The sequence below is a fragment of the Dama dama genome, chromosome 20, assembly GCF_033118175.1.
Source record: "Dama dama isolate Ldn47 chromosome 20, ASM3311817v1, whole genome shotgun sequence".
Taxonomy (NCBI): Eukaryota; Metazoa; Chordata; class Mammalia; order Artiodactyla; family Cervidae; genus Dama; species Dama dama.
In genome coordinates, this window is record NC_083700.1 from 86,664,265 (window position 1) to 86,679,934 (window position 15,670).

Below are 15,670 nucleotides of genomic sequence, written 5' to 3' on the forward strand. Positions count from 1 at the left end.
CTGAGATATTGTGGTGCTGACAGCATTTTCCTCAGGACAGACTTGTCTTCTGTGCTTGCATATTGCTTACTGCTCTGTCTAGTTTCAATTTATTTGCTGGGGGTTATTAGAATATAGTATGCAGGACTCAATACAAGGGCAAAGTATAGCAATTTGTTAAACACACACACAGACAACCTTTATCCAGGACCTAGTAGTTTTGTATTGGGAGAGCCCTATTTATAGAAAATTCTTTTGCCCGATTGCCAGATAGGGCTTCCCAGGTGGCTCAGTGGGTAAAGAATCCTCCTGCTGCAGGAGACACTGGTTTAATCCCTGGGTTGGGAAGATCCCCTGAAGGAGGTCATGGCAACCCACCCCAGTATTCTTGCCTAGAGAATTCCACAGACAGAGGAGTCTGGCAGGTTGTAGTCCACGGGGTCACAGAGTCAGACACGACTGAGTGACTAACACTTTCACTGCCGAATAAGGGAGTCCAGAACTATGGTCAAGAGGACAATATAATTAGAGTCACACTTTAGGAAGAGTAACTCGACCTAGATCCTTCTGCAGAAAGCTTTAGAGGGAAGGTTGGAAGCAAAATATTTATTAGAATATTATTAAAGTCGCTCAGATGGAATAATGATCAAAATGTATTCTGAGATGGTGAAAAAATGAAGATACTTTATGATTAAATGATACTTACCAAGTCACTTAAGCCTATCGAAACCTGACCAATTTCTACTTCATGTGATAGAGTATATCTTCCGTAGTATGGCCTCAGATGAATCAATTATTAAAGACATTTGTAGCAGATGGAACACTGATGCTAAACAGCACAATTTGGGATGAGGAGGGAGACAGAAGATGATATCTGAGTTCTTGTAAGCTTGGGTAGTTTGTATGTCATGTCCTGGTAGGTATTAGGTTGAAGAGATGCCTAAACAACTCTGGATTAAATTGTTGCTAGATAATCCAGACCTCTGCTTTTCATCTTCTTTTGTTCACTAGAATTTCTCCTAGAGAGTCACCAAGAAAAGGAGGGAGAGGGGGATCTTGAAAAGGACACTGAAACAGCTTCTACAGTCTGGTACTAGTGGGGCCTATGGCATGTCATCTTACTTCTCTGAATCTTAGTTTCTTAACCTGTGATATGACAAAAAAGCAATCCTTGTCCTGTCAAATTCATTAAGCTCTCTAACTAGATCCCTATAAAAGCTAAAACAAGTTGCAGAGAGGCAAAGAGTTGACCATAATGGTCACATGGCTAGCAGGGGTAAAAATTGTTATGACTCTTCCAAAAGAACAATATGGTACTATGTATCTACAATGCCCAAACCCTTTCTGTAATTCTGCTACAAGCAATTAGCTCTAGTAAAAAATAAAGGAAACATTAAAATTATATATAAAATGTCTATCTCAGGGCTGTGTATAGAAGGAAATGTTTAATACAACCCAAATTCACTAGGAATATTAGTCAACATGACCACTTAAGTGTATGTAAAATAGTTTCCAGTGACATGGGTAAATGCTCTCACTATAACTGAAAAATAGCAGAATGCAAAATTATATATACAGTTTTGATCACAATTCAGTTTCTAAAAGTGCTTAGAAAATGTTCAGAAGGAAATTTGGACCTTTGAGAGGTCAGATTATGCTTAATTTGTCTTTCTTCTAGTTCTGCTTCCAGTTTTTTAAATACCCAGAATACACTGCTTTATAATCAGTAAAGAAAACAAACTGTTCAGTAGGTATTTGCTTTGCCTATTCCCTGCCCACATAGCTATGGCTCCTTCCTAACAAGTCCATGCATGAATTCTCACTGAATACTTCCTCTCTGCCTAGCATTGTGATGAGCTTGTAGTAGATACATCTGGAATGCTTGTTTGGATCCCATCTTTTGCGAACCAAAGTAACTGCTGAGCTCCTTGTTATAGACTCCAAAGGCAATGGACCTTGAGCAAAGAGTGATGGGAGATCCCTAGGCAAGTCCTGGAAAGCCTTCTAGGCAAGAGCCCTAGGCAAGTTCTTGAAAGCCTTGGCCAAGCTGCATCTTTCTATTTTATTGAACTATAGTTGACTTACAATATTGTGTTAGTTTCAAATGTACAGCACAGTGATCCAGTTTATTTTTTTCAGATTATGTTCCATTTCAGGGTATTATACGGAATATAATTCCCTCTGCTATACAGTATATCCTTGTTGCTTGTCTGTTTTACATATAGTAGTCTATATCTGTTAACCTCATATTCCTAGGCTGCATCTTTAATGCTGGTTAGATACTGAGTCCTTGGTATTCTGTTAGGCACTTGGACCATAATCTGAAGGGAATGGTGACACAGTGTCACTGAGAACTTTCTAAATTCCTGACATAGTAACCTTGGGGTTATAATTTACCCAGTGAAGAGTTACTGTGTTCTGATGTGCAGACACCACATACATACAAATGATCGATAAAGGGTCAGTTTTGCTCACATCAATGATGAACATATAAATTGCCAACATCCGCTGGATCATTGGAAAAGCAAGAGTTTCAGAAAACTCTCTATTTCTGCTTTATTGACTATGCCAAAGCCTTTGAATGTCTGGATCACAATAAACTTTGGAAAATTCTGAAAGAGATGGCAATACCAGACCACCTGACCTGCCTCTTGAGAAATCTGTATGCAGGTCAGGAAGCAACAATGAGAACTGGACATGGAACAACAGACTGGTTCCAAATCGGAAAAGGAGTACATCAAGGCTGCATATTGTCACCCTGCTTATTTAACTTATACGCAGAGTACATCATGAAAAATGCTTGGCTGGATGAAGCATGAGCTGGGATCAAGACTGTCAGAAGAAATATCAATAACCTCAGAGAAGCAGATGACACCACCCTTATAGCAGAAAGTGAAGAACTAAAAACCTCTTAATGAAAGTGAAAGGAGAGTTAAAAATTGGCTTAAAGCTCAACATTCAGAAAACTAAGATCATGTCATCCGGTCCCATCACTTCATGGCAATTAGATAGGGAAATAGTGGCAGACTTTATTGTTTTGGGCTCCAGAATCACTGCAGATGGTGACTGCAGCCATGAAATTAAAAGATGCTTACTCCTTGGCAGGAAAGTTATGACCCGCCTAGACAGCATATTAAAAAGCAGAGACATTACTTTGTCAACAAAGGTCCATCTAGTCAAGGCTATGGTTTTCCCAGTGGTCATGTATGGATGTGAGAGTTGGACTATAAAGAAAGCTGAGCGCTGAAGAATTGATGCTTTTGAACTGTGGTGTTGGAGAAGACTCTTGAGAGTCCCTTGGACAGTGAGGAGATCCCACCAGTCCATCCTAAGGGAGATCAGTCCTGACTGTTCATTGGAAGGACTGATGTTGAAGCTGAAACTCCAATACTTTGGCCACCTGATGCTAAGAGCTGACTCATTTGAAAAGACCCTGATGCTGGGAAAGATTGAAGGTGGGAGGAGAAGGGGACAACAGAGGATGAGATGGTTGGGTGGCATCACTGACTCAATGGACATGAGTTTGGTTAAACTCTGGGAGTTGGTGATGGACAGTGAGGCCTGGCGTGCTGCAGTCCATGGGGTCCCAAAGAGTTGGACATGACTGAGTGACTGAACCAAACAAGTGAAGAAACCTTTTAAAGCAACAAGCATGATCAAAGACTGTAGACTTTGTTGTCAAGCACACTTGGATACAAAGTCACTGGGTTCAAAGTACCCTTTCTGTGACCATCATAAGTTACAAAGATCATCTATTTCCCCCTTTGTAAAACTTTATGAATAAACACTGATTGTTGCAATGCTTCCTGTAAAAAGCACATTAGTTAACATATGTAAAATGCCAAGCATAAGACTTGACACACAGGTGCTCAAAAATACTGTTTCTTCCGTAATACCCTCTCCACTCTGTATTCTTTTCTGCTAAACATAATTGGGATAGTCCTGTTTCACAGTGAGGGTCCATTTTATCATTCATGTTCTATAGGTGAAGAAACTAAGGCTCAGAAAGGAGAGAAAGTATGATTATGAACAAGTTGATCTCTTGCTTCTGGGTTCTTATTTGCTTTTTGTTTTTTGATTTTTATTTTATATTGGAGTACAGTTGATTTATAATGTGTTAGTTTTGGGTGTATAGCAAAGCAATTCAGTTATATGTATATCTATTATTTTTCAGATTCTGGCTTCAAATTTGGATTGCCACAGATCAGGTGTTAGCAAACTATGGCCTGGGAGCCAGATATGGCCAGACACTTGTTTTTGTGAATACAGTCACAACGGCAATGTCAAATTGTTACAATAGATAGCATGGCTTGCACAGCCTAAAATATTTACTCTCTGGCCTTGCCATAGATTATCAAAACATGCTTCAAGATGACTTTCTAATTTTTTGGTAAAACACAGTTGCCCAAAAAGTATTGATGTTTCCATGAAGACTTTAGTTCAATCTTAATTTAGTTGCACAAAATATTTTTCTTCTCAGTGATGAAGATAAAGGAAAATCTTGGAAGCCCAAGTTTTTGGCATTGAAAGAAAAAAAGAAAAAAGGTGCTAAAGAATCAGAAAGGTAAGCATACAAATGCACGCACACTACAGCTTTTCTGTTGCAGTTTATACGTCTTACTAGCTGTGTGATCTTGGCAGTTTATTAAATTTGATATTTGGATCGTCATCTACTGAATGAGAATATTAACATCTATATTACAGTACAACAGAAAGGATTAAAAGAGAAAGAGAATATGAAAACGTAAAGTGTCACACACATTTATCATTCCTGCTTTTGGTAGACAGGGAGCAAGAAGAGAATTCTAGCCATCATTTTTTATCAAAGAATGAAAAATTTCCCATCTTCCCCTACACTGTAGGAACCTTTTCCCTGTAAGAATGAACTTAAATAATATACCATTTAGAACTTGAATGATGCCTTGACAAGAGAAACTGGGTATCATATAGCAAGGCTGATTTCCCTAACATATTGATAACAATATAGTTCTAGTGATCACTACATTAGTGTTAGAAATAAAACAATGTTTTATTGACTCAAGATCTATCCTTTATTCATGTGATTCAAATTCCTAGGTGGCTGTGGAGGGAGGTGATGTTTTTTACTATCTCTGATGATGGCTTCGTGCTCTGTGCTTCAGTCTTCTCAGTTGCTGGGATCTAGGGCAGGAGCTGAGGCACTTTAATGTTTTGGGGAAATCCTTGTCTAAACAGTCACTGAGCTGAAAACACTGTATAGTCTGTCTGCTCTGGGAAATCTGTCCAGAAAAGTCGAAATCAGACATCAGTCTGTACCAAATTTAAACTCAGAGGATGGCATAAGGGGAGGATGGTCCTTCTCTAAGTTTTTAAGTTTAGACTTGATGTAATTTACTTTTCCCAAGTTGGAAAGATGTATTCAAGACTAGAAAAGCATCTTTCTACCTTTAAACATCACACTTCTACTTTTGCATTTTGTTGTTCAGTCACTCAATCGTGTCCAACTTTTTGCAACACCATGGACTGCAGCACACCAGGCTTCTCCATCCTTCACCATCCCCGAGAGTTTGCTCAAACTCATGTCCATTGAGTCAGTGATGCCATCCATCCATCTCATCCTCTGTTGCTCCCTTCTCCTTCTGCCCTCAGTCCTTCCCAGCATCAGAGTCTTTTCCAATGAGTCTGCTCTTCACATCAGGGGGTCAAAGTATTGGAGCTTCAGCTTCAGCATTAGTCCTTCCAGTAAATATTCAGGGTTGATTTCCTTTAGGATTGACTGGTTTGATTTCCTTGCTGTCCAAGGGGACTCTTAACCATCACCTCCAGCACCACAGTTTGAAACCACTGATTCTTCAGCTCAGCCTTCTTTATGTTCCAACTCTCACATCTGTACATGACTATTGGAAAAACCATAGCTTTGACTATACAGACCTTTGTTGGCAAAGTGATGTCTCTGCTTTTTAATATGCTGTCTAGGTCTGTCATAGCTTTTCTTCCAAGGAGCAAGAATCTTTTAATTTTGCATAGCATAGCAAAACAAAATTCCAAGAAATGAAATATCAGTGAAATTTTTTACTTTCCCCATCTCCTGCCAAAAAAAAGCTTTCCTCAGTCCATGGGATTCTCCAGGCAAGAATGCTAGAGTGGGTTGCCATTTCCTACTCCAGGGGATCTTCCAGACCCAGGGATCAAACCCACATACCCTATGTCTCCTGCATTGCAGGCAGATTCTTTACCCACTGAGCCATTGGGGAAACCCACTATTTTAATGACTATACATAAGAAACAATCTTCTAGTGCTTTATTTCTTACAACAAACTGATATATTATAGTTGTTTTCCTCAACTGAGTAATTTGAAAATGCAATACTGAGTTTAACATTATTGATGTATCAATTTCTATGCATTCTTTGTTCCTTTTTATTTTTATCTTTATATATTTTTATATATTTATTTTTTTCTTTGTGGGAGTGAGAGAATGTGGTGAAGTATGGAAGTGACTCCTCTCTGATCATGTGGAACTTCCTCAGTTTAATGTAAAGTGCTCCTGACTCCCTGTCTGAGTCTTTGTTCCTTTTTAAATGATTTTTTACCATAACTTACTCTACCAATAAGTAAGGATTACTTTTTTAGTGTAATTTTAGTGCAACCCTTTCATTATCCCTTTTTAATCAGGATGATGGCCAGTTCTCAGAGAAGTTTGAGGGCGGTTTCCTGGTATAAAGGCATGGAAATGACAGCCCACCTTCTAAGATGTTCCATGTAGACTTTGAATGTTATGTGGAAAAGGACAGCTGAAAAGGGGGGTTGGGCCAGATTATAAAATGTCCTGTGTACAACACAATGGGATCTGACTTTATCTTACAGTAGAGGCAGCAGAGACAGACCGGAAGGTTTTAAGCAAGGGAGTGATATGATCAATTAAATTTTAGAAAGATGACTCTGGAGGCAAGTATGCAGATAGATTTGAGAAAGAAGAGGCAACAATAAGATGGTATAAAATTATACACATAATTATACCTGAATATATCCTGAAGTAGAATGAGTTTATAGCTTTGGAAGATTAAAGAGTTTTATTATATACAGTAACACTTAACCCTACCTGCACATTTCTTGCCATCTTCTAGGAGTTTCTTCAAAACCAAGAAGAAAAATTTAGAAAAGGACAGGATGAAAAGAGAAGAAAGACTTTTTAGAGAAAGATTCAAGGTATGTTCTCTGAAGGTTAACATTAACAGAGGAATTAAAATTTTTTTTTAAAGATTCTGTTAAGTGTGGTGTACATCTGCCTCTCTGGGACTGTCATGATCTTTGATTAAACATGTGATAGGTTAATTTTTCCTGATCCATTTCTGTATTATCATGCCTTTGTACATGCTATTTCCTCTGCCTGGAAAAACTGCTAAGTTGTTCTTTAAGACTCTGTTCAAATGTCATCTATTCTTCCCTGACTCCTTGAGCCAAAGTGTGTGTGTGTGTGTTTGTGTAGTCTGAACTAAAGTCTGAGTCACTTTTAAAGGACAGATTTTTGTCTTGTTCAAGTTTCCCCTTAGCTCCCAACATAAAAGTGGGTACACTGAATGATTAAACAACTCTGTCACTGAGTCCATGGAGCATTTTTCTGTAATTTCAAGGTTCAGACACACCTCCCTTTTGATTTCAGGTACTGTCACAGTGAGCATTATTAAGGAACATACATTGAACACCTCCCGCATACCAGACATTGGATGGAGAGAGTTACATAAAGCTCCTCACGTCATGACCTCCGTCTTTCTGGTTTTATTTCTCACCATTCTTCTGCCGTGCTCTTTGTGCCTTGGCAACAAATTGTTCGTTGTTCTGTTTCTTGAACATCCACCTCCATCCTCGTCCTGCTAGTTCCTTCCTCATACATTGACCTGAGCCCTTCCTGACACATCATCATGTGTGCCCTTGCTACTCCTCCATCTGACTAGCACCTGTTCATTTGTGATGACCTAGTCGAGGTGTCGCCTCTAGGAACTCATGCTTGCTGACTAAAGAAATTACTCTTCCTCTACAATACTTTATACCTGAGCAAACCTCTAGCTTATCACAAAACATTAGCATTGTTGCAATACATGTTCATCAGTTAAACTATGAATTCCTGGAGGACAGGGGTTATGTTATGTATCCTGTCCATGTAGCGAGCGTAATAGTAGTACCTGCTGCTAAGTCGCTTCAGTCGTGTCCCGACTCTGTGTGACCCCATAGATGGTAGCCCACCAGGCTCCCCCGTCCCTGGGATTCTCCAGGCAAGAAGGTTAGTGTAGTACCTAACACTGTATGAAAATGTTTTTGGACTCAACTTAGGAATAAGCACAAAAACTTCTTAATCATTAATAAGTTCTGCTTGAACCAAGCTAATTAGGGTTACTAGATCTATAAATTATAATATGAAATTACTTACTGTAAACCATGACATTATTTGATTAGTTGAAAAATGAGTGTGTAACAATTACTTGTTGAAAGGACCCTATGTTCCATCTAGTGCTTTTATTCCCCAGTGTATTTGTGACACTCTCATAGGCAGCAGAAATTCCCATTCCCTTGAGTCCATTCTTCCCAACCACCTGTGGTGAGTCTCCTTCATATATCATTAGGAAAACTATACAGTTTCAATAATTTTTACTCACCTCAAATCACACCCAACCAAAATATTGGGTACTTCATTTGTGTCAGGCACTGAGGGTGCAAGGATGGATAAAACTTCCCATTTTTATTTTACAAGACAATATGTTGATTAAACGCCATCATGGGGTACATACAAAGTACAGTTAAAACAGTAAATTATACAGGGCAGTCATGAAAGCCTTCATGAATAGTGCTTAAGAGGAAAAAAAAGCATTTCAGGCAGAGAAAACAGCAAGTGCAATGGCATGGAAATATGGAAGGTACACAGTGCGTTCAGGATTATATAGCTTGATGACGCTTCAGTGAAGGGAAAAGAAAGAGAGGGGGATGGGGAATGATGTTGTGCAAAGGACCCTAAATGTCAAACTAAGAAATCTGAGTTTGAACGAAGAGTTTTTAGAATTTTATCTTAAAAAATCAGATTTGCATTTTAAGAATCATTGTGAACAGTGATCTGGAAAGGGTAAGATCAGTTAAGAAGCTGTTACTCTAGTAGGCAAAAGAAAAACCTATCTTGTGGATTAGATCGCATTTGGTACCCGTCATAATTCATCATCCAAATCCAGGACACTTCTGAGGGGAAGGAGGAACACTTAATCATAGTAAGTATTTATAACTTGAGACATTAAATATAGAGACTATCCTGAGCAAAGGAAGACGTGTGGCTACCCTAATTTAGTGAAGCAGACATATGCAAGTATAAGCTACACATTCTAGAACTTTTTCCAATAAGTGGATTTCAATACATTAAAAGGTGGTGTACCTGTACATGGGTAGATTGGCTAGTTTTATAACAGAAAAAAAAAAAAAAAAAAAAAACCTCTCCTAAGGCCAGAAATCGAATCCCTCAGTTGTTCCACAAGTAATTGTCTAACCACCAAGGGAGAGTGGGACCTGCTCCCACACACCATTCCTAAAGTGGAAGTTGCTCAGTCGTGTCTGACTCTTTGCGACCCCATGGACTTAGTCCATGGAATTCTTCAGGCCAAAATACTGGATTGGGTAGCCTTTCCCTTCTCCAGGGGATCTTCCCAACCCAGGGATTGAACCCCGGTCTCCCAAGTGGGAGGCGGATTCTTTACCAGCTGAGCCACAAGGGAAGCCCAAGAACACTGCAGTGGGTAGCCTATCCCTTCTCCAGCAGATCTTCCAGACCCAGGAATCAAACCGGGGTCTCCTGCATGGCAGGTGGATTCTTCACCAACTGAGCTATTAGGGAAGCTACACACCATTCCTACCTCTTTGAAATATGTGTGCTGCTGCTATTAATACATGTATGCAAGAATATATGAGCCCACTAAAGAGGAAGGGTGGAAAGAGTGCCATCTAGAATGCTATATACAAGAACATTATAAACTCTAAAGCACTACTACACAAGAGGTTTTCTGTTTCCCTCTTTTTATAACTTGTCCTTTCCTGGGTTTACTGATTGACTTCATTACTGGAACAATTAATATACCATTCACAATACTTAATTTATCCCAATGTTACCACCTTCTCACCTCCCAGAATTCCTTCTACTACAATTAGATAATGGATATGAAAACATTTTGAAAATATCTTACCAAACAAATGTAAAGGTTGTGATAATAAATAAATGTACTATTATTTCTTTAAATAACCTTTCTTTCCCTAAATATCTTGCTATTTTCTTTTTCCTTAGACATTAGTTAACAAATATCTGGCCTCCTGAATTTATTTTAAGGTTACCATAGTATATCCTCCATTAATGTTGTTATAATGAAAAAGAATAAGTCTATGCAAGCATGTTCTGATTAGTAATTTTTTCTTTCAGTATGACAAAGAGATTACTGTCATCAACACAGCAGTGGTGTGTTCCAATAATTCAAGAAATGGAATATCTGACTTGCCAATAACCCCTGGAGAAGAACTGGACGTCATCGATATCACTGAAGAAAATCTAGTGATATGCCGCAATTCTGAAGGCAAATGTAAGTTACTAGGTTATCGCCCATAAGATTTCAATCACTGCTTTTGAAAAAAACTCAAAGCATTATAACTTTCAGATTAGTAATAGTGACTTTTATTTCTATAGATGGACATGTGCTAATTGAACATCTAGATTTCAAGTAAGTGGTTTGACTTTATACTTTAAATCAAATTCTGAATACTTAATACATTACTGTGTACATGAGTCTCAAGAAAAGACTATTGCATATATATACTTCAGGAAAAGTTTGTAAATATGCAATGCTCTATTCTATAAGGAGGACTTCCCTGGTGGCTCAGTGGTAAAGAATCTGCCTGCAATGTGGGAGACCCAGGTTCAATCCCTGTGTCAGGAAAATTCCTTGCAGAAGGAAATGGCAACCCACTCAAGTATTCTTACCTAGAGAATGCCATGGACAGAGGAGCCTGGCAGGCTATAACAGTCCATGGGGTCACAAAGAGTCGGACACAACTGAGCAACTAATTCTTTCTTTATTCTATAAAAATTACTTGGAAGAGTAATTTTTTTGCCTGCCACTTCTGAGTATGTTATCAGACTTCTCTAAAGAGCATATTTGTAAATATTTTAAAGGAGTATAAGAATATTAAACTGAATAAGAAATTCCCCCCAAATCTCTTACTCTTCCATGGCCTGTATTTCAAAGTGTTTATTTCTCCCTTTTTCCCTCAGGAAACAAGTTTGGTCACCTTAGAGAGATCAAGATCAAGTGGTATGGTCTGCTCAAGTGTGAACTGGTTCTAAGGTCTCAGCCCTGCTTTATATTAGTTTATGTTGCCAGCATGAGACGGTGGAATCTGTGGAAATTTTCGTTAACAACTTAGAAAAGAAAAATCCTCCACATTTAGATGTTGGTTTTAGTACTAAACAGTTATCTTTCAATGTCTATTTCAGTATGTATTTCACTGCTGGCTCAAAATGTGAAACAGTGTGTGTTGGCATTTGAGCACTTGTTTAATGAGCCATGTCCAAAGTTAGAAATCATGCCTTATGGCACCTAGTCAGTTGTGCAGATGGTTAGTTTGCTTCTAATGCTTCTAATATTAGTACACGAGTGTTTATAATTTCAAGATGATGTTGTGCATTTACACTGGGTGTAATTTAATTCTGATAAGTAAACAGTGTAACCAACATCTTTCAAATACTCCAATTTCAGGTATAATCCTAAAGCAGGAGGACATTTCTCATTGATTTTTATCATAAAACTAAAAATCTAACAAATGTTGCCAAAAATTAGTTTCTTTGGGAATAGGATGCTGGAAAGTAGTTTTTTCCTAAATTCACCCACCATTTTGAGAATTGCCTAAATATGTTTAATAACATTTAAATTATATACTGTATCTGTTTAAAATAACCATTTTTTACTTTAGACAACAGGATATTATTTTGTTTATGCCTTAATATGTATTAAAATAATTTATAAGTATTTTTTCTTACAGAGAATAAAAATCAGCTGAGCTGTAAATAACATTCTATTTTTCAAATGATGTACACGGCGTGTTAGGCGGGGTGACTCTGACCTTCAAGGGCATGATCCATGGCCTCATCCTCTATACTGTGACACTATTTTTTAAGCTTCTAGGTTCTTTTATCTTTTTTTTTCTCTTGTTCCAAATGGCATGTGCCAAGAAAGGCCAGGCTTATTCCAGATGAAAAGTATCAAAGGTATTCATAAGGCTTAGAGAGGAAAACAGGTGGAGAGATTATTACAAATAACAGTTATAACAACATATAGGTGACACCAAAACTTGGTCTTTAAACATAATATATTTGCTGGACAAGACACAGAGAAGTCGATGCCCTCCCTGGTGACCAGGGAGAAATTCAAAGTAGAAGGAGCCTAGTGTATCTGGTAGGAAGTAGCAAGAGCTGAAATGGAGTAAGCCAGGGCTAGAATGTAACAGAGGTCACTTGGACTTTTCCCTCTAGAGAGTAGGAACCATCCAGAGGTCTTAAGCAGGAAGACAACACCAGATGTCTGGAGAGAAAAGGGAAAAAAAAAATCACGGTAATATGGGTGACTGATTATGGATGACAGATAACAAGGAGAGACTAGTCATCTTTGCAGTATTCAAGGCAAAAGAGCACTAAACCTTAAGACAGCCACAACAGAAGTATATATAGTACAGGAGCCCCATTAGAGGGAGAGGTAAGAGAGAAACACGATTGAGACGTGATGATGAAATTTCTTTTTTGGGAGATGAGATTAAGGCTGACACCAAAGACTGGGAATATATTTCTGCGTGGACCAGGCCCCCCCAACCCCCCAAATTAAATTTACTACTCTGAGAGGCAGGGCAGCCAGGCAACTGCAGCCGTCTCCCACACTGCGGGCACTGTAGGAGACAAGGCCAGGTGTGGCCCAGGCTGAGTGAGAGGGAGTGCAAGGCTGTGCTGAGCAGAGACCACGCATGCAGTGCTCCTATACAAAGAGGACCAAAACCTACATATCACTCTTGCCACCTCACCAAAACATGACCTTAGATCCTGAGGTGACAGTGGGACTCAATTTTACCTGACACAGCTCTGTCCCATTCACGTTGTCTCGTGGCATGGCCTTGTATTCTGAGTCCATGACTTAGCTCTGAGTCTCTTATTTCCTCATCAGTAAAGCAGCGCTAATAGCACTCACCTTGTCTACATCTCAGGACTGTTGTCAGGCTGTAATAGAATAATATAGATAAATAAGTGTCCTAAAACCCTTAATACAAAATACTGTATAAGTGTGGTTATTTTAATACCTGGCCTTTTGTGAAGTTGGAAGATGTTGAACACAAAAACAGGTTTTTGAAATTAAGACTTGAGAGAATGGCTAGGATATCTTGACCTCTCAAATTAAGAAATCATCTGTAAGGGAGATCAAGGCAAAAAGGCTGATGTGTACATCACTGCATAAACCCTGTGAGTGTGATATGGCCTCATAATCAATCCAAGGTATCCTTAGGTGCATCAGGCCATCTGCTCTATTTCCTAAGGAGTGCAACCACTTCTGATGAATCCCACGGCTACCAGAAACATTGTTAGGGAAAAACTGTCATCATTACTCCCCAGAGAAGGAAATGACAACCCACTCCAGTATTCTTGCCTGGGAAACCCCATGTACAGAGAGGAGCCTGGTGGGCTGCAGTCCATGGGATAGCAAAAGAGTCACTATAATTTAGTAAGAAATCTTTTATGCTAGTAAATCTACTAGCCAAGAAAAGAGGATAAAAATCATATAATGAAAAAGAAGCATGTTGGTTTCAATGAATTGTTAAAATTGGATGTACTAAGATGTTAATAAAATAATCCAGTCTTTAAAAAAAAAATAATGGCTAGGATATAAAAATTTTACATAAATATACTTAACAGGTTTTTGAAACAACACTTTTCTATGTTTTTAAAGTATAAACCATTTGGTCTAATATAAACAAATACCTAATAACTACTGATATGGAATACATTTTTAGGAAAAACATTCCATCTATATCAAAGTAGTTATTTCTATTTCATGATCAGCCACATTCCTTCCATTCTTTAAATCAGTGTGTCAAGTTCAGTTTCAATGCTATTAATCTACATAGTCCCTTAATGCAAACATTATAATTTTAGTGATGTCTCAAGCAGATGTCATCTGTCTCCGAGAAATCCTAATCTAGCAAAACATTTCAATGGAAAGACTAGTTTCTATTTAACTTTTTAATTTTGTATCAAAAGATATCATTAGAGATGACAACACTCTGTCAGAGAAAAAGACAGCTTGCAAAGGGACCTGAACCTAACAGAGGTTAAAGACACCCTCGTTCACGTATAGGCCAGGCCACCGGCAACCTGCTAACATGCACCGACAGAGCCGTCCCTTCCTCCTTTCCAGAACCTCTGACACACGTGGTCTTCTAAGCCACCATAGCATCCTCTCCCACATATGTTCAGAACTTTTAAAACACAGGATTCTAGAGGGAAGCGGAGGAAGAGAAAAAAGTCAATACATAAAGACAAATTGCTAAGAAGTGGTTGTTTCTTGGTAACAGGGGTAAGACTTCAGGCTTTCAACAGTTTTTACACTGCTGGCTGCTGAGAACAGAGAACAGCAACGCAGATGTGGTCCTATGTGCTTATGATGGTCACCTCCTGTATACTTTCTGACAAACATCCAAGTTGAGATTTATAAGAGTTCCTTTTCTTTATCTAAAATTTGAAGAGAACATATTTGTTTTTGTTACTGAATATCTTTTCCCTTTATTTCCTAAATTGTATAGGTAATAGATGCTTATTGTAGGAAATCAGAAAAGTTTAGAAGTTTGAGGAAGCAAATAGAAATCTTATAAATCTCAACTTGGATGATTTTCAAAAAGTATATGGGAGGTGACCATCATAAGCACATAGGACCACATCTACATTGTTCTCTATTCTCAGCAGCCTTCAGGGTAAAACTCTGTTGTAAGCCTGAAGTTGTCTAGGCCCTTCCTTTCCTCTCCTATGATAAGCAGAATTTTGGCTTCAGTGATCTTCTTATCCTGATTTAATACCTATAAATATGTTATGTGACTTGGGGAAAAAGAAACTTTTTACATGAAATTAGGTTTGCTTACCAGCTGACCTTAAAAGAGGGAGATGATTCAAGTAAGCCCTATTTAATAGCATGGGCCCTGATAACCAGACCAGTCAGCCAGTCAGAGAAGTAGTGAAGAGGAGGCAGGAAATGTCTGAAGCATGACCCCTCTGTTACTCGCTTTGAGTATGAAAGAAGCCACGGACCAGGCAATGATGCTGGTCTCTAGAAACTGCAAGTGATTCCCGGTGAAGAGCCAGAAGGGAAACGGGCCTGCAGTCCCACAGCAGCATGGAACTGAATTCACCACCAACCTGAATAAGCCTTGAAACAGATTCGGCCCAGAGCTTTTCCCTACTGCTGCTCTGGTTGTCAGCCTGTGTTGACTTGATGCAGAAACACCAGCTAAGTCCACAGAACTTCCGACTTACAGAACTGTAAGATAATTAATTTGTGTTAAGTCACTAAGTTTATAGTAACTTCTTATGGCAGCAATAGGAAACTAATACAGTGGCTAAAGTTAGAAACTACAGTTCACAACAAGGAAGACAAAAGTGGACA

The 15,670-nt window shown here is 38.6% G+C and overlaps 1 protein-coding gene across 1 annotated transcript in view; it reads left to right on the plus strand.

Annotated features, from left to right (window-relative positions):
* FYB2 (FYN binding protein 2) overlaps positions 1-12,289 on the plus strand; it is a 146,658-nt gene extending 134,369 nt beyond the window's left edge. The window contains exons 18-22 of the mRNA XM_061119748.1: positions 4,460-4,543; positions 7,085-7,166; positions 10,405-10,561; positions 10,666-10,699; positions 11,251-12,289. Coding sequence (XP_060975731.1) covers positions 4,460-4,543; positions 7,085-7,166; positions 10,405-10,561; positions 10,666-10,699; positions 11,251-11,272 — 379 coding nt within the window. The 3' untranslated portion in view covers positions 11,273-12,289. The remainder of the gene's footprint in view (positions 1-4,459; positions 4,544-7,084; positions 7,167-10,404; positions 10,562-10,665; positions 10,700-11,250) is intronic.
* Positions 12,290-15,670: the final 3,381 nt, after the last annotated feature.